Genomic DNA, 24,136 nt, shown 5'->3' on the forward strand with positions numbered 1-24,136 from the left:
AACATGTTTGTTCTTTATAGTTTTTTTTTTTTTTGCAGATAAAGTGGTTGCATATGTGTTACTGCATAGGGATGTTTTTCATTATAAGCTAGAGATACAAACACACAATTAAAACACTTTTTTTTTTCCATTTAAAATTTGAAACTTTCTATCTATGGTTGACATAGCCATAATTTAAGCCAGAAAGTTCCAGAAAGAGCACGCCAAGGCTAAATGTCAAATCACTACCGAAGCGCTTCAGCTCAAGCCGAATTCTTCCAAACGTCTGTTGTTGTCTCGCTCCAGCACTTGGTGTGGAGCTCTGTTTATAGGGTCTTGCCTCAAGGCCTCTTCTCACTCTTATCAGAGTTGCACAGCATGGCAGGGATGAGGCGGTAATACCTGGGGTTACCGCACACAAACGGGCCTCTAATCTCCAGAATTACACAAATCTAGTCTGGACCTGATTAAACCCCCAGATTAGATTAATGCCTCCACATCAGCCTGTGGCATAGAGCAAATACACACAGTACACACAAGCAGGCTGTAGGTGGTCAATATTCAGACAAGGCCATTTCCTATATTTGACTATATATTTGACATATACTCAGGTGTGTGTGTGTGTGTGTGTGTGTGTGTGTGTGTGTGTGTGTGTGTGTGTGTGTGTGTGTGTGTGTGTGTGTGTGTGTGTGTGTGTGTGATTTTTACAGTAAAATATTCAGGATTAAATCTGATGTCGAGCTGTTTTCCAGACCCAGGCGACATAACACTATAATCATAAATAGTATAATACATTTGAAATGCAGTGATTGAATAGAAGCCGCAATTTTGTCAGGACAGATGTTTGTCCTGATTTTGACAAAGCAAAAGACTAGCATAGTAACAAGTGACAGACAGAAGGCTGGGGTATCTATATAGGCTTACATTCCTTTAAATAGGATCACAATGTCCAATACACTGTAATCCCCTTCATGACATCCTGTGGAGTCTGTTAGATTCACTGTTTCCTACACCTACGTCTAGACCCTAAAGTTTTGCTTTGTATGATAATGTTCTGCACCAAAGAAAAAAACCAGCAAGTGTTTACCCAGTGAGACCAACTGTATGCAGGTCAGTGTGTAAAGTGCCACTATGATTTCTGTCTCTACTTTAGGAGGTAGAAAGAAAGAAAAGAGAAAATCTTCAATGATTGTTACATTTTTTTTTTTCTTTCTCTCACTGTAGTGCTGGGGAAGATTCGCAGTGCAGTAGGAAGTGCCCAACTCCTAATGTCTCAGAAGTTTCAGCAGTTCCGGGGACTGTGTGAACAAAACTTGGTGTGTATATCGCCTTTCTGTGTTGATTCCACTTTGCAGGCTCACTCACGAGACTGAAAGTCCCAGCTAGTTTCTTGTACTCGTTACCAATTTGGGAATTTGTTGTTTTTTTTTTTTTGTGTGTCCACAGCAAGAGCTGCTTGCTTTGATGATTACAAAAGCTATCACACATATGACAACTAATCTGATATACAGCATATTAGGCCTACACAAAACAAGTCATTGGGATCAACCCACACAAAAGAAAAGGAGCTTAAAATAAAGAAATAAGCCCTTGTTTTAGTGAAAATGGCTATATACCGCAGACTTTACAACAAATGCTGCAAAGTAAGAAATATAGAGCGACTACGCAATTTATCTAGAATATATGAATATAGATCACAGCAGTGATATAAAGCTGCATAAATGTAGTGCACAGAAAAAGAAGGCACAATCTAAAAGCCAGCCTTCCCCAAGCATTACAAGCAGTGGCTGTGTGAGAGTAAAAGATCTCAGAGCAGCCTTTACTTCATATCGGGCAGTATCTGCAGGTTTAACCAGCAGAATAAACATAGAGGGAACAGTTTGATTTGACACTAGATGCTGAGTGGTTGCTTTCTAGATCAAAGTACTGAATTTATCAACGTGGGAGTTGGAAATGTATGATGTTATTGAAATGACTAAACCGTGCTGCGACAGTAGTCCCTCCAGCTCAACAAAAAGAGTTAAGCTGTGATGTAGCTCCCTCTAGTGCTAAATATGAAAACAACAGCTTTTCTGTGCCATAACTCTTGCTGGTCAAAGCAGGCAGTGCTATTATGCAGCTTTTGTCCTCCTCCATTGATATTTTTCTTCTTTTTCTTTTTTTAAATTTAATAAGAAGATAAAACTCTTGAGAATTAAAATACCTTTTGTGATCGTGTGTTGGCCAAGAGAGGCAGCGGCTTAATCAGCAGAACAATACACACACAACAGGCACACATTTGCATTATAAAATAATGGAGGCTAACCCATTTCCTGTTATCTGAGGGTGCCGGTTTGGGTCTTCTTCCAGACCTTGTCAAATTGGTGACATGTTTGAATAACTTGCATATGGTTGTTTGAGCTGATGATCTTGGAATCTGCATTGTCTACATATGACTCCCAATCTAAACTGTAAATAGCATTGTTGTAATTCAGCTAAACACATATTAGCAGCAGTTCTTTCAAGCCTCAAAGGAGGTTGGTTTAAAGCCAAAAGAAGGGGAAGGGTCTGTTATAGTTAAAAGAAAAGAAAAGAAAAAGGAGCAACCAAATAAGCTTTCCGGGTAAGAAACAGTGCTCATTTTAAAACCAAACCTACAGTCAGTGCTGTCTACTTTCTAGTCAAACAGCTGAAGGCTTCCATGGACAGTGGTGGTTCCAGCTGTGGTGAAACTACAATACACTGAGGTCCTGAGGTTCCAGTGACAGACTGAGTGTGATGTAAAGAAACCATTCCACCAAGATGATGGCACATCATGGACATAGATACCGCCCTTTTACTTGCCAAGATCATTTCAAATAGATTTAGCCAACTTTTACATTTTCAGTGGTTAATTTTATATTTATTTATTTATTTTTCATATAAAATTTGTTTTCCATTTTCACACATGCATCATATTCCTGGACAAGACTTCTCTGGTACACTGAAAAGGTTGAAAACAGGCAAATTTGTCAGAATCCTTCTTTTTTGGAGCTTTAGAGGCTACACCGTGATAGCAGGAAAACAAACTAACCCATAACCAGAATGAGTTTGATTCACATTCTGGACAAAAACTCCAAACTCCTAAAAGAAGTTAAGTTGTTTGGGCTTAAGGGTAGTATTAAAAAAAAAAAAAAAAAGAAGAAGAAAAAACTGTTTTATTTTTAACAAGGTTTCATCAGCAGTGTAACACTGTACACTTAAGCTTGACTGCAGTCAGCTTTTATATCTCATGATTCTTTTCTCATTGTAATATTCATTACAGTGTTATATAGATTACATGTATTGCATTCTTACTCCTCAATCATTTTCATCTCTCTTCTGGTTAGAATACAAATGCCAACCCACGCCCTACAGCCCAGGACCTGGCTGGTTTTTGGGACCTCCTTCAGCTATCCATTGAAGACATCAGCCTCAAATTTGATGAGCTTTACCATCTCAAGTCCAATGACTGGCAGCCCGTGACATCTGCAGCTGCCCAGTCAAATTCTGAGCGGAAGGTACTTCCCACCCCTGCTGCCCAGTGCCCTGGCTGGGGTAGGAAAGCCGCCGAAACCGGCCTCTCTCCTCCCACCACCACTACCATTGCTCCCACTCTTCTTTTACCCCGCATCCCCTTCGTGGGATGAACTCTTACAAGGCCTCCCTGTCCAAAGGGGCCAGAGTGATCCCTGTAGGCATGCATGGAAAAATTAAAACATCTCAAAGAGGGCTGACGCTTGTGTGTTTTTATGTATGAAGCCCTACTTTGAGCATGCATGTGTCATTTTTCTGATCTGTGTGTTGCAGCGAAGCATGGCTGAGATGCGCTGGTTCATGTGAAAGAATTCTGGCTTTTGTTATTTAAAAGTCTGTGTGCTTGTGTGTCCTTTGTTGATTGTTAATAAGTAACTGTGTGTATATGTGTCTCTGTGCCTGCATCTTTATGTCAGTGGCTGTTTTACCTGTCGCTGAGGTGCTTTTGCTTCTGTTGCTTGTCAGTATATGTGCATCGAGTGTGTCTTGTGAGCCTTATAATTTAAACTTAATGTAAACTCCCCATCAGTTCATGTTACCATTTCATGTCTTTGAAAATTTATATTCAAATGACTGTTTAGTCTTTTTTTTCTCAGTGTCTGTCAGGTGTCTGTACTGTCAGTGTCTCTGTTTATCATGTAAAATCACTGTTATTTCAATCTTAATTGAAGAGAATTAGCCCTGTTGTACTGTCTTGTCAAAGTCCTGTCTGCAGATCTTGTCTAAACTGATGAAAGACCTTGATGTTTCTTGATTACATTTTCTCACTGGATGATATCTGTCTTTTTTTCCCCCCTTATCTCCTCTTTTCACACATTACTCTTCCCTCTCTGTCACTTTCTGTCACTCCCAACACGACAGGACGAGGAGAAGGCGGCGTCAAAGAAGCCTGGTAAGGTACGACCACCGCTGGGCCGCGAGAAGAGTGCCGACTCTTCATCCAACTCTTCCTTGAGCTCGGCAGAGAAACAGCGACAAGAGGCTCGCAAGCGTCTGCTGGCTGCTAAGAAGGCTGCCTCGTTTCGCCAGAACTCGGCCACAGAGAGCGCAGACAGCATCGAAATTTACGTCCCTGAGGCCCAGACTCGTCTCTGAAAGAAACTGTGAGAGAGGGCCGTTGGGTTGGAACAAAGGACAGTTAAGTGTCAGTTAAACACCTGGAGAAAGGAGAGGAAGCTTTTGCAATGTAAATGAGCCATCTCAGTGAAGATGGGTACGGGTGGAGGGAAAAGAGTGGGAAATTCCTGAGTTTGGAGGGTTTTGACACATTCATACAATAATAGGCTGGTCCTGGTGACTTCAAATGAGCAAACAAGTCATTGAATATTTCTCGGACCCAACGGACTTTGAAGCAGGAGACTCCTCATTTGAGTCTTGCCATTAAAAACCTCAGCTGATGAACTTTATCTTTTCTTGTTACTGTTCTTGATATCATCATAAAAAATTGTTAATGAAGGTATTGTTATAATGACAATTATATCCTAAAGAATCTATATGAAGACTGTTTTAAATGTTCCTGTATCTCGGCTATAAGATATTTTAAGCAGACAGAAGGCAAGCGTTTATGCTTTTCTGTCTTCCATCGTCCTGCTCTCTTCCCAGACCATTGGCCATCTTGTAGCTTTTGCACAACACCGCCTTGTGGCCATCACAGACACTGCACACATACCACAAACTCACCTCTGTGTGTCTTCCTCCTATTTATTTGTTTGTTAACTTTCTTCATCATTTGAGTTATATAAAAATCAGTTTAGATCAGGTTATTACGAATAGTTTTGGTGTGATGAAACTGAAAGTCAGGTTTAAAGGGGTATTTGTATAGTTAGCAGTTACCTCTTGCGTATGTCCTACAGAGTCGATTGTGTCAAAGATGCTTTTTAACAAACTTTAGGTTTAGTGTCTGAATGGATTTTGAATGAGAACGCATCCCAATAATCAGGCAAAGCTTGAGGACATTTTAGGATACGCACTACCGCTCGAAAGTTTGGGGGGTTTTTGAAATGTTTTTGTTTTCTTTTTGTGAAGAGAAGCTCACTTGTTTTAAGCTAATGTAGCACTGACCAGCAGAAATGTTATAATTGGCAGCAATTAATTACAATTACCAACATTTCAGGCATACATACCTTCACTCCTGTGTTCTAATGGCATGATCCCTAATACCAGGGTTTGAAACTCAGGATCTCTGGACACTGTGAACCAGCTGCTTTCAAAAAGTTATGTGATTTTATTGTAATACCTGGACTGATTTTCCTAAATCTTGTCTTTTACTTATACAGTCCATATAATATTAATTTAAATGGACACTAAACCTAAACATTTTCAAAGAATAGAAATTATCGGTAAATTGAAATAAGAGAATCACCCCTGGGAAAATAACTGAAAAACAAACAGTCAAAATAAAAGGTAATTGGAAATGGCTGAAGCAGGTCCAGATATTGTCACTTAATAAAAACATTTATTGATTCATACAATGTTTTTTTACTACTCAGAGAAGTGCAAACCAGCTCTAAAGAGAACAGAAAGAATGAGATAAAACCCTGTAGATCATTGCGCTAGGAGATGTAAATCACTCATAAATCAGAGTTTCTAGTCTTCTATTGGCAGCTTTATGAAATGGTTCCCATAAGAGCCAAATCATGTTGGTTTGTGAAAAGAACAGTACACACTGTTTAACTTTTCAGGCATGTAATAGGTAGTTCCCTTTTTTAAGAGCGTTTTGAGACTACTCTAAAACCCATAAAGGCTGATCTATCAGGCTCTTAACTATCCAATATTTTTAATCAGCGATACAGTTTTCATAACATTATCAAATAGGTCAGGAGCGCACTGCTTGCATTACCAGTACCATGTTCGCTTCTCGTGTTAAGTTAGAGCAGTCTGCCTGAGAAGCACGAGTCAGCACTCTGCATCTAAAGACCCAGAGTGTCAGTTTTTTTTCTCCCTAAGTGAAACATGCAGCTCTCAGCAAAATCAGTGAAAAAAATAATCTATTTATAGTCATGTTGTCAGGCTAGCAGCACTATAACTGATATTTTTGGTATAATTTAAAGATGTGGAATATATCTGAGAAACGTTTTTCACAAATGTGGAAAAATGCAAGCTAAATAAAATGTCATTAATCTGATATAATATAGGAGATAATTACCAGAAACACAACGAGGGTTATAATTATTTTATTATCGATAAGTTACCAGAATCTTTGACAGGGAACATCTTTCCTGGTGCACTCTTTCTTTCTGTACTGTGTGTGAGCCACAACACTTTATCGAGATAGCTGTCATGCATAGATAGAAGTTAGGTAGCTATCTTGCACTTGCTGATGTAATCTGCCACTGGAGCACAGGATTGATCCCTTGATATAGATTCCAGTAATGATTGATTAATACATTTTGATTTGCAACATTTTTGTAAACCTTTACTTTATACGCAGCGTAAGGTTTATCCTGCAGCTGCCCTAAATTACCAGTATTGGCAATTACAAAATTATTTTTTTAATGTTCATCTAATGGTCAGTCCACCGGCATGCGCACACTCTTTAGTAAAAATGATGTGTTTAATTCTAAATATAATTATTGTTGGTAACCATGAATTATCAAAGTTGTTGTTTTGCAAAAGAGTTTTTTTTTTTTTTAATGAAGATCCCTAATTACTGTTATTTGCTTGCATTCATGAATTAGTTTTTGTGTTTGAATGTTATAAGTCTGATTAATTTCGGACTTGTCTGAGAGGTCCAGTGTACCAGCTCAAGTTTGGGTATATTTTGATTGGTCATTTTTAGTTTTATGCATGTTTTCACAGATGTGAAGTGGGAGTTTTGCAAAATTACCTCAAACTTTTGAGGGGTAATGTTTACCCAACAGAATGACACGGGGAACTATATACCGAATATTTATTCCTGTTGTTGGGACGAAATCTTTCACTCCTCCTGGTGTCTTTTGCCTTCTCTTTTCCACTACCTTAGCATTTTCTGTTTGTGCTGTAACTGCAGATACATAAATATTTGACTTCTTTAAGTGCTTTCATCTAGGCTTCATGCAGCAGGCACAGTGAGCAGGTTTTGTGTTTCCAGAAGTGTTTTTTGATTTTATTTTGCTTCCCATCACTCAACAAAATAACGAAATCAAAGTTCATTGTTACATTATCTCCCCCCATCAGAGGAGCACCCAAAATACCTGCACTTATTTTTATTCAAAGAAGACTTTCTTATTAAAGCATTACATACATTAGTGATTGTGTTTTAATCATTTATTCAGTTGCTTTTTTTTTCTTTCCACTGAAGACTGCGTAAGCCAAAGATGAATTCACTGTTTTAAATTCATCTTGTGTATTTAAATGTCAGCTTCAAGGAACTCAACAGTCGACTGTGAAAATAGATTAAGTACACTGTAGCCATAGCAACATATAGATTTAAAGATTTTGATAAGTCCGTGTTTGACAGCAGAACCGGCCATCACTTGTGGATCAAACCTCTCCGTTTGGTTCATGAACTTAGGAGTTTGCATTTTGAAAAGCATCGTTTCTGAAGTCTGCAGCAGCAGGGGCTGATTTTTTTTTTTTTTTTTTCACTCAAGAAAACATATGATGTCTCTGCCATGTGTTTACAGTGGAATTACATAGCTGGCATTGCATAATTTGCATGAAGGGGACACATCGCTTTGATCGCACATATCCCCTCACTTTAGATTTTTACACTGCGAGTAGCATACCGAACCAGCGAGTCACCCCTGACATGCCTTAGATCAACCACTGTCATTTGCCTGTCTTCCACTTTCAGTTGGTAAGCAAACAAACTCCAACTGTCCTCTCCTAATTACTTGCCACTGGCCTTAGCTGTTGCAGTGTCTGTTTCTCACCTGCTGTGAACCAGAAGTACATAATTTGAATTGGAAATACCAAGTAAGCACCACATCTTACCCTTGATTGCTCACCATTCTTTCGCTGTTGTTTTTGCCTGCTGGGGATGTCTCTCAGCCAGAAAAATGGCACAAAGGTGTCAATAGTTGGCTCCGTGATGGCTGTCAGTATACCCCCTTTGACTGGGGGTGAATAGGGCCGTTAACATCTGAGGCCTACAGTGTGACTCAAACTTGGTGGTTGGCTTGATTTAATTTCTGACTGTCTGGAAGAACTCGTCTGACGAAATCTTCTCCTAAAATAAGCATAGATGTCTCTTCTATGTGTAAGCAGGGCGGCTTCTAGTGGATATATATGTATCAAGGACAAGATGACAGTGTCTTCACTCTATGCACTCACTGCCATGTTTTACAATACCTAATAATTATGTAATATGTTACTAAATTTCATGTATCATTTTCTTTTCTTCATATTTTTCCCCCACATATTGCTTGCTTGCACAAAACCGTAGAACTTGAATGCAGATAAAACACAAATGTGGCATCTCCGGCGCACTAAGGGGAGGAGGCCAGGAACACAGAGAAAGTTGTTCTGTGATCTGTTTCAAACTGAGAGTCGAGACTTTTTCCAGCCTGCTGATGACTGTGTGTGTGTCTGTGTGTGTGCATGTATAGGAAACCAGGGGATGTAAGTGGGGTACTTAAAGAGACAAAAGAAAGCTCATCTCATACATTTAAACAAAGCTGTTCTTTAGCACACAAATAATCACTGGGGCACACCTAGCTGGATTTCCTGGGTAGGTTTATCAGTGATTCACTCAGTGGCACTGTGGGGGGTGGGGTGGGGGGGGGGGATTGCTGCTCTAAACTATTGATTTTTATGGGTGATAATGAATGGGTTTTTATTTAGCATCACACTAAATGCATGATGAGTTTCATATCAGAGCATAGCTTTGATGAGCAGTCTATTTTTTTCTGTGAAAGGGTAAAAGTTTCATTTTGAGAATCCAAGTTTGATACATGTTTGCACATTTAAATGTGTTTCCATCAGACAGTGTGAATCTAGTGAAACTAACCCCACGCAGTACTCTGAAGAGAGGGGGAGGACAATAAGCTCTTTCGTATCCCTTCATTGTTTCTCTGACTTTGGAATATAACTGGGAAAAGGGGGTGAAGGGCAGGGGCAATACTCTTTTAAACATGAGAGATATGATGTAGCAAAAAGTGTCTGTACAAATCCTAGAAGAAATACTTTATGAAGCAAGCACATACTTTAAATCTGTTCTTTAAACTACTCTTATAGGCTGTGTGTAATTCAAGGTCTGTGGGTTTAGTAAAACTGGTTGTGCTGTCTGAGACAAAGTTGTGAGTGAGTGGATGTGCTTATAAAGTGAGATTTACTTAGATTCTTGTCACTATACTCTGGTAATATTTAAAGTATATGCGCAATACTGAGTAAAAGGGTTGTTTGATATTAAGACGAAACTAATAATCTTGCATTTCTCCCCCGTGCTTCTAAAAATGTCTTCTGTAAATAAGAACAAAGTCGGACTAAAATCCCCATCTTTTACAATGCTGTAGAGCTATTTATACTATTTCAAGGTTGTTCAAATGTATAATGCAGAGACCTAAAATTCAATAAATGCACACAGTACTTTCTCAAAAACGTCATCATGGCTGCCTTTATTTTAGTGTTTTGCTCTTTTAAAAAGGTGATTTCCTTTGCTTTTTTGTTTTAAATAAGTGTAAAAATCGTTTTTAACACCGAAAACATACTATGATCTATAGTCTTCATTTACAGTCATCTTACGTTGATTTGTTTGTGCTATCAATCTCACAGAAACCAAAACTCCCGCTTATTTTCTGGAGGAGTTTGAGTCTTCCACAGATGTCGAGAAATCAAAACAGTCCCATTTTTCTCAAACGAGCCTCTCGGGCTTGAACAGAAACCGAGCAAAATGAATAATAATTCACCAGTCAACTCTTGAGACGCTTATGTTTTTGTGTTATGTTTTACATATCTCAAACAGAGATATAAGCTATCCCCTGGAGACGATAATAAAATGACCACAGTGGTCTGAAGGGATTACACCGTTGTTATATATAAATCCCGCTTGTGTCAATGTAACCACTGGGTTGTTGGTTGCTCCCCTCCGGTTTTAACCGCGTCGAGATAATAAGAATGTTTCAATGACTGCGCTGTATTTTGAATGAAATGGTTCTCCCGTCACTCACTGTGACACAGAGTCCGTCTTCTGCCTGAAAACGCGCCGCGATTGGCGCGTGTTCGCCTAGGAATAAACGCCGCGACGCGATTGGCCGACAGCTGTGAAAGGGGTGGGACGGACTGTCAAGATTAGCAAACCGCTGCAGGTAAAAGGAAGGAGCGACAGAAGACAGCCAACATTTATCTTTGCAAGAAAGCGAAGAGTGCGGTGGAAATGTGACTTTTGTTTTCTCCTCACCTCCGTGCGGCACAACTCTAGCGGCGACGGCTTTCAGTTTTTTTGGAGTCGGGACGAGAGCACCAACACCTTCGGCGCCTTGGAAGAAAGTGTCGCTGTGTCAACCATCGTTTGGCTCCCGGGCAGGCTTTGTAACAACGAGCAACTTGGACAGCTGCGTGTTTTCCATACAGCTATCGACAAAGAATGAAAGCAGTCAAAAGAGGTGAGCTCTACTCGTCTTTTGCCGTGTCCGTTTCTCGCCAGCGGAGTGTCTGCCTACGAGCCCCTGCGTGGCTTTTCGCTGTTGACTCTGGCTGGTATGCGGGGTTTTTTGTTGCGAGCAAATGCAGCGTGTGTTTGTGTTGAAATTTGGAGGGACAGCTAGCCAGCTAGTTATCTCTGGAGGCAGGCATGGTGTCCATCTGGCGGAGCGACATGCGGGGAGGCTGTGCGTCCCTGCTCTCCTCCTTTTGTGCCTTCCACATGGCTAATTTACCCGTTTTCCCCCCAGGTTGGTCATATTTTATTTTATGCAAGTAGTGGGGGTTTTGTTTTGTATTTTGAAATGCATTCTAATTTCTCTAACAAAGCGGTCTGTTGTGCATAGATGGGCGATCAGTTTTTTCTTTTTACGGTCTCAGCAGCCTGAGGCCGTGACCATGTATTAAACTTTTTTACTTTTTCAAGGCTTTCCAAGGCGACCCCGAGCTCCAGATGCCTACAAAGGTAGAGAGGACATTTTGTAAACACAAGTTGATCAGCGTGATGCTGATGTGACAAGCTGGCCTATCGGAATGAATCCTTGCTAAGCCAGCCCTGCACTGAATTGTATTTGCTTGCTGTCAGTAAAGATAGTTTGGAGAGTTTTTTTTGTTTTTTTTTGTTGTAGATCTTAAAGGGTCCGTGTCGTGAGCCAGTGGAGTTGTAGTATCACGTACGTCACGCCTCTTAGGGGCACTGCAGGGAATGCCTCAAATCTCTGTCAAGCGAGAAGTCCTGTTTTTTGTCAGACCCAATTTGACCACATTAAGGCTGTGTTTTTTTTTTTTTTTTTTTTTTTTTTTTGTTTTTTTTGTTTTTTTTAAACATCTATCCTATTCATAGAGTCGGGCTGTCTGAAATGTTTGTATTAATAGTAATAGCTGTTTTATTTCCCTCCTGCCCTTTTTGTTGAATCGGCTCGAGGTGCTTTGCATTGTCAATAGATTCCTGGGCCACTAGCTACTGTGATGTTGATATGGCCACAATGTCTTTGTGAGGACAGGCGCTACCCCCGGGGGTCAGGTTTCACCCAGCCCCACAGAAGGACATTTACTGCATTCACTTGCCCACCCCTGGGATCAGGCATGCTCCATTTTGAGGGGAGATTCCCTCCAGTGCCAACCAGAAGTCTTTTTTTTGCAAGGCACGTGTAGCACAATATCACAAAGCTCTTGTAAATCTGTTTGTTACTATGTAATAGTTAAAAAAAAAAAATAGCAGTAAACAAGTACTGTTACTTTTATGTGCTTGATCAAACAGTTACCTTCCTTTAATGTTTGTTTACCTGGTGTCTAAAGAACTGTTCCTGAACCACACCATGCATGAGCCAGAATAAGTGATGGGTAACATCAGAATCTGAATACTTTATAAGGACTACCTCCTACAAACCAAGTCAGCCAGGGGTGTAAAAGTCAAAATGACTGACGTCTTGCCTGTTTTCTCTCAGCTCTCACAGAGGATACTTGCCCAGAGCGTGAGGAGCACACCTCAGCGGACAGCGATGATGGCTCCCCGCTCGACCTGTCAGGAAGGGGGCTCTCTGGGAAGCGCCGTCGCCGTGGTAACCTGCCCAAGGAGGCGGTGCAGATTCTCAAGAGCTGGCTGTACGAGCACCGCTTCAACGCCTACCCTTCAGAGCAGGAGAAACAAAGTCTGTCGAGCCAAACCAGCCTCACGGTGCTGCAGGTAAGGAGCAGGTTTTCATTTATTGATTTATTCTTTTCACTCGCGAGAGAAACTTGCATCAGAGACACGACACTACGTCTGTTAGTACAAACAAGTGTGACGCGTATTTGGCTGATGATGTCTGATGGATTGTGCATGTAAATCTAAAAGCACTTTTGCTGCTTTAACTGCTCTTTCTGATTGTGAACAAGTGAAAGCAAAACAATAGTTGAATGTTAGTGGAATGTATGCATTGTACTAAAGAGAATAGCATTTTTCCCAGCCTTCCTTTTTTTTTTTTACTTTGTTGCATCAGTGGTAGACGTTTCCTCTTTCCCTCCCAACACGTAGGCATGCACAGACAGGCTGCATTAGATAAGGCATTTGCAGATCAGTATGAGGCTGCAGCAGAGTTTCTTGTTATGTAGTCAGTTCACTGGAATGCCTTTGGCTGGCTTCTCTGTGGCTCAGCATATTTGAGCTCAAACCTTCATTGCTGCCAGCTGTATGGGGGCTCTCACGCCTTGTCTTGTCATGTGAGAGGCTGTACCACTAGAGGGAGTGGTGCTTGGGTACAGGTTTAGGTGAAGAAACGTTGCTGTTTGTGTCAGTTGTCTGACACTTCTCTTAGGCTGGTAAGCAGAAAATATTGGTTCTTCTCATACCTGAAATCTACCTTTTTTTTTTTTTTTTTTTTTTTTTTTTTTTGTATTTATTTTCCCAGATCTGTAACTGGTTCATCAACGCACGTCGCCGCCTGCTCCCTGACCTGCTTCGCAAGGATGGCAAAGATCCCACCAAGTTCACCATCTCTCGCAAGGTTGTAGGTAGAAATGAGGGGCACTCCTCCAGCGGAGGAGGCGTCTCCTTGACAGAAAGCCACTCCTCTCCCAACCCATTACCGGAGCGCCCATCTGTCATTCATCCTGCCCCTGTTTTTGACCTCGGTGTTCTCGGAAGCACAGCAACAGCTATTCTGACAGGAGCAGGTTACCCTGGTAAGGAAGTGTCAGTCCAGGCACTGATGAAGCTGGATGCACAAAGTCTGCTGATGAAAGTGAAAGAACAGGGGCCTTATTTGGCAAGTCTTGCCAGCAGAAATACAGCAGCTAGCACCACCAATGGCCTCTTCAACACACCTCCACCAACTCCTCCAGATCAGTGCGCTCCCCCGGACTTTAGTGCTTTGCGCCTCCTCGCAGATGTAGCTGCGCAGAAAGCTATAGAGCTCGAAAACGAAATGAAGCTGAAGAGCCAGAATAAACCCACAGAGACTGAACAAGCAGAGTCACAGAGCAGCACTTGTAACCGAGAGATAGGCCTCACACCTCCTCCAGAAGACAACCAACAAGTCTTGGACCCTTCCAGGGTGCAGCATCTAATGGAGACAGCTATGACCGTTCCAGCGTCAGATGTGCCTTCGGGAAAGGATTCGGTGCCTGCGAGCACAGAAGCATCTCTTCCAGTCCCAGCTCCAGTCTTTTTCTCAGCTCCAGGGATATCACCTCTTCTTATGAATAAAGTCATCGTTTGCCACATAGAGCAGGATCAGCCTCAACTTCTTACAGCCCATCTGCCAACCATGATGCCAGTACCTGCCTTAGTCTTAAAACAGCAAGATCCTCACAAACCAGTAGCTGCTCCAGCCTCACCAGCTTTAGCCTTGAGCTCAGTTGCAACTCCGTTGTCCACTACATGTCCTGCAAGTGTGCCGGGCTCAGTGCCATCCCCAGTCCTTCTGCCAGTCACAAATGTATCTTCCGTCTCTGCAAATCAGGAGTTATCCACAAATGTAGCTGTTGTTCCACCCACCAGAGGAATACCGCTTCAGCTGCCATGTCCCAGGTCCCCCTCAACTCCAGTTGCAGTAGCATGCCCACTGCCATCTTCAGCTGTCATGTCTTCTGAAGCCCCAGTTACAGGCCCAGCATCTGCCTCTGCCCAGGTTTCAGCCGCTTCCTCAGTTTCACCCCAGTCCGCATCCATCACACCTCCTCTTGGCCTCAGTTCCCAGCACACCGCCTCCCAGCAGCCCACGTCCCCGAGCAGTACCAGCACAAGTAGCAGTATTAGCAGTAGTTCACAGAGGAATTCAGCTTCTGTGCCCCGTGTTTGGAGCATGGTCACCAGGCAAAGCCGCTCCCTGGGGAAAACCCCCATTAGTGCCGTGTGGGGCCCACTGCACCCGGTGAGTGAAACTGTCAACTAGGAGCTCTTTTAAAAAAAAATATATATATATATATAGTTGTGTAGACCAAACACTAATTTTAGTATGGACAACACTATATTGGAGAATGTATTATTATTATTATTATTTTTTTTTTTTTTTATTCATCACCAGTACGTTTTGATATGATTATTAAACCTGAGCCTGTAGAATGTGCAGCGGGGAATTAGATAATCAGATGTGCAAACTGGGATGAAGTAAAGTAACCAACATAATGGTACTTATAAAATAGAAAAAGAGATGGGAAAGAGACTGTGTTTATTATGCTGTTTGACAACAGAAGTGGGTTTTTGTTTTTGTGTTTTTTGTTTGTTTGTTTTTTAAAATCACTTTCATAATGAACATTCCTGTAGCGTAAATGCAAAAAAAATTATTTTATGTTTGTTTTTTGTTTGTTTTTTAACCTCTTACCATTTTTACCGGGATGTATTGATCGCCCACTTTTTGGTGTAATTGGCACCACCAGCAAAGTTGGCCTCTTTAGTAGCAGTACTGGATTTTATTGAATGTACAAAAGACACTGACTGCGAAACATCCACTCCCCTCTAGGATAAAAATGAGGGCATGGTTTTGTTTTAATATTCACATCACCACCTTCTTAGTTTAGTGCAATGTGTTTATTTTTTATTATTGTTATTCATTTTTTTGGGATGAGAGAAACTGATTTTTACAGCAGCAAGCTTGGACCCTTTCATAATGTATTCCTGTTGTTTTAGTTAAAAGGGGAGTGACTTGTATCAACTTTCTGCGAAGTATATGCTTTGCTATTTCTACAGTTATATCTGTAGTTTTAATTAAAATCAGTATTATAGTGATTTAGCCAAAAACATGTTTTTCTTCTAGGCAATCATCTGTTAACATGAAGCCCTCACAACTCCACGACTCATTCAGTTTAGTGAGAGAAATGGTGCTTTTATGGTTTATAATATTTATGGTTTCTATGTTCCCATTTTATTCAGCAGATATTTCTCTGTGCACATAGGTTCTCTGCAAAGCAAATGTACCACACTCAGTAGCTGACTTTTTGTATATTTAATGTTCTAGTATTTCCTCATCTGTGATTTCCACTTTTATTTACAAATGGTTTCTATAGACTTTCTAATCATAAAGTTTTAGTTTCCATGAAACTGTAATAGGATGAACCACAATTTGTGGCTAAATGCCATCTCAACTTTTAACAGTAGCAGTGTTTGTGGGAAAGTTACATTTGTATGAGAATAATGCTGTAGCAAAACTTAATCTACAATACTATCATGTTTACCAGTGTTACCGAGCTGTGTTTAGCTCAAACGGTTAGGTTTATTCTGCGTTTTTGTTTAAATAAATGTGTGGGTTGTAAATGTTGTCATACTGCCAAGCATCGACCATCACAATCATTCCTAGAAAATACTTTCTTTTTTTTTTTTTTTCTTTCCTGTCTTGCTCTTGACAGACATGAACATGGAAAAATGGTCGTACATTTTTATTTTACTGTTGTTGTTTTGTTTTGTTTTTTTGTTGTTTTTTTTTGTTTTTTTTGTTTCCTCACTGCCAGTTGTATTTCAGGATTTTGATTTTTCTTTTTAAGGCTTTATTTTGTTCAGGTATTCTGTTGTCTGATGTGCATTTATACCTCAATTTACAAAAGTCATGTCAGACTTGGGTCATGTCAAGGATATTAAGTATTAAACGCAATCTTTTTTCCATTGATGCTAAATCATGTCACTGTGAGTACACCTTAATGGTTGTAATACTGGATGGATGACTAAGGCTTTTTTGTTTTTGTTTAATGGCAGTGCTTTATATTAAGTTTCCTATGATGTGCTTTTTTTTTTTTTTTTTTTTTTTTTGATGTTTTGACTTAAGCTTTATAACTGTGTGGCCTCTGTACAGCTACATGCATTCAAAACGTGATCATTCAATTTCATGTGACTCACAACTGACTGCTGGTAGTATGGCTGACTGTTGTGCCTTAAACCTACAACTGATGTCTCATTTTATATTAAAGACTTAAACAGTCTGTGCAATATATGCCTTAAATTTAAAATATGTCTTGTCTTTTTTTTTTTTTTTTTTTTTTTTTTTTTTTTTTTGTATGAGCCTTTCAAGGAAATAAAATTTCAAAACTGTTAAATGTTTTATTTGTCTTTGTTTTGCTTCTGAAAGCAAATTGATCACTTGTGAGTTCCTTCTGTGCAGTAGTGGGGTTGACCTTGATTTCTTCAAACATCTTGGCTAAAATTCAGAAATTTAAAAACCTTTGAAGCTGCTTTTAAAGGTTTAAATATCGAAGTTTCTAACTTGCAATCTGTCTATCATTGTGAGATGTTTGGGTTTTTTTTTGTTTTGTTTTTTAAAAAAAAAAAAACAAAAACAGGAAGGTTTTGTTTTTTTGTTTGTTTTTTTTTTAGCAAATTATCTATTTGAAACAGCTTTCAAATTGTATGTTTATTTTAGCCCATCTACTACAAAGTGTGTGTGTGTGTGTGTGTGTGTGTGTGTGTGTGTGTGTGCACATGTACTCCCAGATATGTTTTTATTAATCTAAATGAGTTTAAAAAAAAATGATTCTGTAGGGTTTATGGTGGCACTTTTGTGTCTTTAAATACAGAGGCAAGAAGTTTTATTACAATTGGACCAATTTAATGGGACAAATTGATTTGCTGTTGAGGAAAATCTTTATTTTACTGTCCAGATGTTATAATAGCAACCCGACACCTAGATTTCTTCTGGTCTACGATATGAGATTTAAAAATTTATTTAAGCAACTAGAAAGGGGGGGGGTTGCAACATACAACAGCTCATGCATATTTGTTTCTGTTCATATGTAAGTCATGTAAACATAGCTGGGATGTCATGTTTCTCAAAACGAATCCAATGTTTCTTTCTATCCTACCTCAAAGGTTCAGCCCAACAAGCAGAGAAAAAAGGTGTTACATTTTAATCAAATTTATTAAAAATTGGTGCAGTGTATCCATTCTCCTTAAACACAAACAACACAAAAAGCATTCATGTCAGTAAATGTGTGTTAGTGAATATGTACTTATTTAGTTAATGCCGCAACGTGAAGTAGCTGTAAGTAAATATTTATTGGTTGCATTCCAGCTCAATTTAAGTATCTGGCAGTTATGTAAAGCACAGAATACTGTACTGCAGCTTTGTAGGAAAAAAAGCACTGTCATGAAATGCTAGAAATGTTTGAAGGCAGGCATGGTGCAATATTTTAAAAATACGCCAAACACACTCTCCACTCACTTTATTTGCCTGAGAAATTTCGAGACTCAATTCCTTCAACAACACAGACATACCCGATCCTTTAACAAATACACACAACCAGCTGACAGGAGAAGGATCTCACTTTTGACTGCCATTCCCAGTGACCATTTCAACTACAGGAAATATTTGCACCACATTTGATTGTCTAAACCGAATAAAAATGATGAAAGGTCAGTTTTGGGTTTTTTTTCTTTAATCAGTTTATCATACAAGGATATATATTAGAAAAGGAGACAAGTTGCGCAGGTGTGGTAGCTAACTGGCAGGAAGAGGTAAACATGGCTGGTATTGTATGAAGTACGTCAAATGGCCTCTGCACACAAATACACAGATCTGCTTAATGCATCTCCAAAATCCAACCATGTTGTCTACAAAGGCCAGAAAAACTGCAGTCAATGTGGATGAAGACAGGCGCAACATCAATCTGGAATGATGTTTAAATGTAAAAAACAAAAAAGTGGATCTCAAATTACTTCAGACATGCCACCCTTGTTAAACATGTAGGTATTTAAATGTACAATAATTTATTTCTGCCATTTTATAAAAGATATACTTCAGTCCTACATGAATTCCTTTCAAATCTGCAAGATTGACAAAGACAGGAGCTACAGATGGATTTGTGGTGCAGCATGTGTGCAGGGGGGAGGCCAGAGGCAGTCATTTTCTCCCTCTACTCGTCATCCTTGTCTTTGGCGCCATGTTTGAGGATGCGGGTGAACTCTGCATAGTTGAAGTTGCCCTTCTTGTCGATGGGAGCCTCCCGAAATAGCTCGTCCACTTCTTCATCTGTGAAGCGGTCACCCATGGTGGTCAGCAGCTCTCTCAAATGGTCCTCGTGGATCACACCTTGGACGTGGAGAATTGAGAGGGGAGTTAATGAGCCGAGCCCTGGCAGAGTGAAACGGGATTTGTGCGTGTGTGTACAAGATGCGTATTGACCCACCAGATCCTTCCTCATCAAAGCAGGCAAAGGCATTGCGGATGACATCCTCGGGGTCTGTTCCATTGAGCCTCTCTCCAAACATGGTAAGGAACATGGTGAAGTTAATGGGCCCTGGTGCTTCGCTCATCATCCCCTCCAGATATTCATCAGAAGGGTTCTTACCTGAGGAAGAATATCGTCATATGCATCCATCGCTCATCTAGGAATTAACATCTTGTTGTCTGATAATAAGAAATAATCGGCCCAAACCAGCAAGTGTGGATGAACATTTAAGTGTCACATATAGTTAGTTTACCTGGAATCACAGGTCTTTGCTATTCTTGTTGTGGTCCTTACATACTCAACCCAAGATCCATTTTAATTGCACATTTTCCTGCTTTTGGTAATCCTGTTTTAATAAATATTTCAAGTATTCTTTCGTACTCTTATGTACAGTTTTAAGTGGTAATGACTTCTACCTCAACACCCCTCTAAAAAAAAAAATCAATGTTTTCTGTATACTACTTGATTCAACTTTCAGCCATGTGAATCTCCTTTCTGTTGCAAATCCTATTTAACAAGTATATTGACTAAAATCGCAAAAGTGTCTTTAATATAGTACAGTTGGCAACCTTGTCATACTTGCACTTCTTATTAAACTTAACAGAGTATGGACTGATGCATCTCATTTGCAGTGCAAAGTGTGCAGCTACTATTTGATTTCTTTTGATGAAGCACTGGACTCGATCACACTGCAGTAACCAAAACTGTGTCAGAACTAATGCATTTAGGAGCTGGTGTTCTGTCCTTAGTTATCAGTCTGTTTGTTTTTTGTTTGTTTTTATTTATTTATGGTTCTGAATTATACACTTTATTATGTTATGTAATTATGTACTATTTGTGAAGACAGAAAAACTAATAAAAAGATAGAAAAAAAAAAAAAAAAAAAAAAAAAAAAGAACTAATGCATTTAGAACCAGTTTTAAGTATTTGATCTCTGTTACAGTTACTATGTTACACTTCATTTTGGTATTATTTAACATATTTATTTTTTTTAATTAAAAAGGCACATTTCACTAGCTCCCTGCCTAAACTTAGAAAACAGAAATAACCCTGACAACATCATCACCATCATCATCATCATCATCATCTCTGGCAATCACCAGAACTGCAGTTTTGCTAATCCTCCAGTTTTATAATGTGGAAAAAACAATGCCCTCAACTCCTAAGGGAAGTTCCTCTTACAAGTAAAATGTGACCTGTTTAGTAGTATATATTTTGTCACGTCTATAAATGTAACACTGTTTACCCAGAGAGGCCAACATGTCATGCAGATCTTCCTTGTCGATGAAACCATCTCTGTTCTGGTCGATCATGTTGAACGCCTCTTTAAACTCCTGAATCTGAGACTGATCAAACATAGCAAAGACATTGGAGGTGGCTCTCTGCGGGCGCTTCTTGGTGGTCTTTCCCTTGGCACGTTTGCTCGACATGGTGGCGTCTGGATCTGGACCTGTGCACATATTCGTAAATTAGATAAAAGCGTTGTAACCCCCAAAGACATTATACAAAGAGAGAGCAGTCTTTTTTTTTTTTTTTCTTACAGCGAATGAATTGTGAATTAATGACACGCGGTAGTAACATCACCTTAGTTACCCAGCTCAAGATGTCGTACTTCTTTGGGACTCAACCACATTTATCTACTCTTTTCCTGCACAAACCTGCCTGTCCCTCTATTCTCCGCATCCTACTGCACGTTGGCTCCAACACAATCAAACACACTCACATGCGCAGACAAATGGAAAATCCCTGCAGACCCTGACACGAGTGGCAGGTTTAATTCTGGAAGGAGATTGAGTTAGCTGCTGCTTGTACTGTGAAGACATGGCATTTTCACACTCATCTCAGCACCTGACATTTAGCGAGACTGTGATTCCCTCTCTAGGGGAAGTGAGAGAAAGAAATTTACCAGCATGGGGGCAAGCTGAAAAAAAAAAAGAAAGGAAAAGAAATGACAAACCAACCCCCACACACACCACCTAATGTACATAATGCCAATTCACTTATATGGTTTAATGATGATGTGGATAATGGTGTCAAACTCCACAATAATGTGCCTATAATTTACATAATTTTTATATCCATCAAACCTTTTGGTGACTTGTGCCTTATAGATCAGACCATTGTCACCCTGGAAGAGACTGCTCCCATAAGATTAGACACGTTTCATCACAGGATGTGAAATACAACAGTGAGTCAGTGACAGCTCATTGCAACTTGTGCAGCCTGAGAAAACAGACAGAATGTAGCATCGCGTCTTTTCTTCATCAGCGTCATGTGATTCTATTAGAGTGATTAGAACAACAGCAAGGGAGCATTTCTGTTTATTTTCAACTCTTCTGTTCTAGACATCATACTAGAATAAACTTCCCAAACACTGACTAATACATCTTGTGTCAAGAAATGCTACCTAACAATGATTACGAAAATAGAAAACCAGTACAGTAACGGTCAATTAGCAACGCACAGACACACTGTTTGTTCTTTGAGCATGTGCTGGTTCTCTATATCGGCTCTCAGTCATCAAAAAAAAAAAAAAAAAAAAAAAAAAAAATACAGTAGGCTGTGCGTATTTCCACAACAGACAGCAAGTTTTGTTTAACTGCTCAGATAATCTGAAAAGCTTTTTTAGTTTCTCCTGACATGAATCTGTCGATAAGTTGGCCAAACTGGTTTAAATGTGTGTACTTAAGAACTCTGTGCAGAAAAAGTGAACACAATTCAGTGTTTGTTTGGTTTTTTTGTTTTTGAGACAAAATGAACTATAATCCCTTTATTTAATTGCATGCTTTAATGGCTACGTGCATTCTTCACTGCTCCATTTTCACAAAAGGTAATGTCTCGGTAACAGTGTCATCGTATTTAAAGGGCTGGGCTAGTCTTAAATTTCTGCGTCTCTTGTGCATTTTGCCAGCATGATTCATAAAAGGCTTCACCGAAAAGCATGTAAAGACAGGTTTGCATATCTAACTGGTCCTTTATCTTTTTAAAACTAAATATAAAAAAGGTTCTTCTTCTGTTGATTTCTATACAGATGAATGCACTGTGATAGAATTTGAATTTTTATTGCCAATGCAAATCAGGATATCCGACCTAGGCTCTGCCCCAATTTTCCAAATGGCTAACATTTACATAAAGACATAAAAATCCAGATATGGATCTGCATGCTTGGGTTCCTGCTAAAAATGGTACAGGAAGGGTGTTTATACAACTGTGTGCCAAGTGAAGCAGAGACACACACACTCTCATTCCCTCTTTCATCACAGACACATGTTGGATTAATCCTTCCTTTCATTTGGCTACTGTTTGGCTGGTTCAGTCCCATTGTGTGCCAGAAAAATGAAGAAATCTGGAAGGTGTGCAATTGGCCCAAAGCCTTCCCATTCTCCATCTCTCAGTCGTTGAGGAAGCTGGAAACAAAACAGTGTATAGCTCTACTTGATGGTTTCAGGAACAGAGGAATTCCTCCACCTGATTACAGCGTCTCCCTCCTGCCTAGATGGTAAAGTCCTCACACAACACAAAACGCTTGGATTATGCAGACACTTTGCTTAGGTCTCAAATGAAGTGGCTCAAGCGTAAACAGTCCAATGTGAGGTATGTAGTGGAAATTTGTTATCTGTATTGTGAAGTCTTGTTTGGCCTCACTGATAGAATTCTTGCTGTGTAATGAGAGAGGCTCACTGGTATGTATCTCTACATCGATATCGCTTTGAAATGAGATCCATGTAAACTTCTGACAGACTCTGTGAGAGTGAGATTATGTCATAGCTCACATTTTTAAGCTGCAATAAGACAGAACCTGGTTTCAAGTCCCTCTGTATCTGGTGCTGTAGCAACAGCTAAAAACTCCCGCATTCTCCACAGAGTGAATCAACAATGATTCATAAAGAAGCTGAAAAAACAACTATTTTTGACAGCAACGTAAGCGTTTGGCTGACGTACCTCAGCACAGCTTGTGCTAACAATTGTATTTGTTCTCCGGCTGCCTCGGCTCCTCCATGGACCCTTTTATCCACCGAGGAGTGACAAAGCTTCTCTGTCCCTCTGGCCAACGAGGACAGACACCCACGCTCACACTCTGCTATCATCAAACATTCAGGCTGTCATCCCACAGCCTTACATCAGGTCAATATTACTGAAGCGCAGACCAAGAGGCCAACGGTCAGGAATTCCAAAAGCAAACAGAGTGAAGAGAAATCTCATCGCCTATAAAAAGACATCATCAGAGGAGTGTGTGTCTGTGTGTAAGACAGTGTGAATGACACGGCTCTAAACGGGTCAGCTGCATTCAGAAATTCCCCTGTTTAATGTGCCGTGGTGATGACATGGAAGTAAGCACACATCCATACAGTTTATGCACAAATTCAAACTCTGAGATAAATAACATCTTCAAGTTTCTCCCTGCCTTTATCGAGGGATGAAAATTCCCTACTGCTCCTTCCTTGTTTCCCATTTCAGCAGCTCCCTGTAACTGTATCCTCACTTTCACCCTCGCCACTGACAGATGAGCATTGTACCCAAAAATCTACACATCAAATTCACTTGTGGCCCACCAAACAACAGCTCTAAAGCTATGTATTGTCTATTTGTTCAATCCAGGCTTAAAAACAGCTTTTATTCTCACCTTTCCTTCAAGTAGAAATGTTTGGGAGTACTTCAAACTCCTTTTGTCTGGCCCCGAAACAGCAGTGGGAAGAGAAGCAGGCACTGAAAAGTTTGCTCAAAGACTCAGACTCCCAGTGGGTCCCTCCCCTTTCTATCCGAGCCAATGGAGAGACTGGCCTGTCCTGCACAAAGACATCCCAGGCCAGGCCATTTCTCCATACAAGGCAAAAGAATGCACAGGCAACAGCTTGCTACTGCCACAGACGCTGCTCGGGATGTTTGGGGGAAAAGGGAGAAATGACAGGAACTACGATAAGGCTGCCTT

The 24,136-nt window shown here is 40.1% G+C and overlaps 3 protein-coding genes across 12 annotated transcripts in view; 2 read left to right on the plus strand and 1 right to left on the minus strand.

Moving 5' to 3' along the window:
* dlgap4b (discs, large (Drosophila) homolog-associated protein 4b) overlaps positions 1-5,134 on the plus strand; it is a 125,693-nt gene extending 120,559 nt beyond the window's left edge. For 9 of the 10 annotated variants that reach the window (XM_040029011.1, XM_040029010.1, XM_040029014.1 and 6 more), the window contains 3 exons: positions 1,204-1,295; positions 3,327-3,497; positions 4,375-5,134. In XM_040029011.1, the coding sequence (XP_039884945.1) occupies positions 1,204-1,295; positions 3,327-3,497; positions 4,375-4,608 (497 nt within the window). In that variant the 3' untranslated portion in view covers positions 4,609-5,134. Of the gene's footprint in view, positions 1-1,203; positions 1,296-3,326; positions 3,535-4,374 lie in introns of all 10 variants that reach the window. The other variant, XM_040029009.1, reaches the window with a different exon arrangement.
* A 5,071-nt stretch (positions 5,135-10,205) lies between these two features.
* On the plus strand, positions 10,206-17,073 carry LOC120731782 (homeobox protein SIX5-like). Its single transcript, XM_040029017.1, has 4 exons — positions 10,206-11,036; positions 12,522-12,760; positions 13,464-14,927; positions 15,390-17,073. Exons 1-4 carry the CDS (start codon positions 11,018-11,020, stop codon positions 15,417-15,419), a joined length of 1,752 nt encoding a protein of 583 aa, XP_039884951.1. The 5' UTR covers positions 10,206-11,017; the 3' UTR covers positions 15,420-17,073.
* Positions 17,074-18,186: 1,113 nt separating this feature from the next.
* Positions 18,187-23,962, minus strand: myl9b (myosin, light chain 9b, regulatory). Its single transcript, XM_040029044.1, has 4 exons — positions 23,831-23,962; positions 20,453-20,656; positions 19,165-19,326; positions 18,187-19,067 (listed from the first exon to the last, which is right to left on the minus strand). Exons 2-4 carry the CDS (start codon positions 20,634-20,636, stop codon positions 18,892-18,894), a joined length of 522 nt encoding a protein of 173 aa, XP_039884978.1. The 5' UTR covers positions 20,637-20,656; positions 23,831-23,962; the 3' UTR covers positions 18,187-18,891.
* Between the last annotated feature and the right edge of the window lie 174 nt (positions 23,963-24,136).

The sequence above is a fragment of the Simochromis diagramma genome, unplaced genomic scaffold (genome assembly GCF_900408965.1).
Source record: "Simochromis diagramma unplaced genomic scaffold, fSimDia1.1 OVJJ01000483.1, whole genome shotgun sequence".
NCBI classification, from domain to species: Eukaryota; Metazoa; Chordata; class Actinopteri; order Cichliformes; family Cichlidae; genus Simochromis; species Simochromis diagramma.

Bases quoted from the DNA above. Each gene is read 5' to 3' on its own strand.
- LOC120731782 (XM_040029017.1), top strand. The intron at 12,761-13,463 runs GTAAGGAGCAGG...TTATTTTCCCAG, and splicing joins CCAGCCTCACGGTGCTGCAG to ATCTGTAACTGGTTCATCAA. The intron at 14,928-15,389 runs GTGAGTGAAACT...CATTTTTACCGG, and splicing joins TGTGGGGCCCACTGCACCCG to GATGTATTGATCGCCCACTT.
- myl9b (XM_040029044.1), bottom strand. From the start codon at position 20,636: ATGTCGAGCAAACGTGCCAAGGGAAAGACCACCAAGAAGCGCCCGCAG. The intron at 19,327-20,452 runs GTAAACAGTGTT...ATTCTTCCTCAG, and splicing joins TGACATGTTGGCCTCTCTGG to GTAAGAACCCTTCTGATGAA. The intron at 19,068-19,164 runs GTGGGTCAATAC...TCCACGTCCAAG, and splicing joins CTTTGATGAGGAAGGATCTG to GTGTGATCCACGAGGACCAT.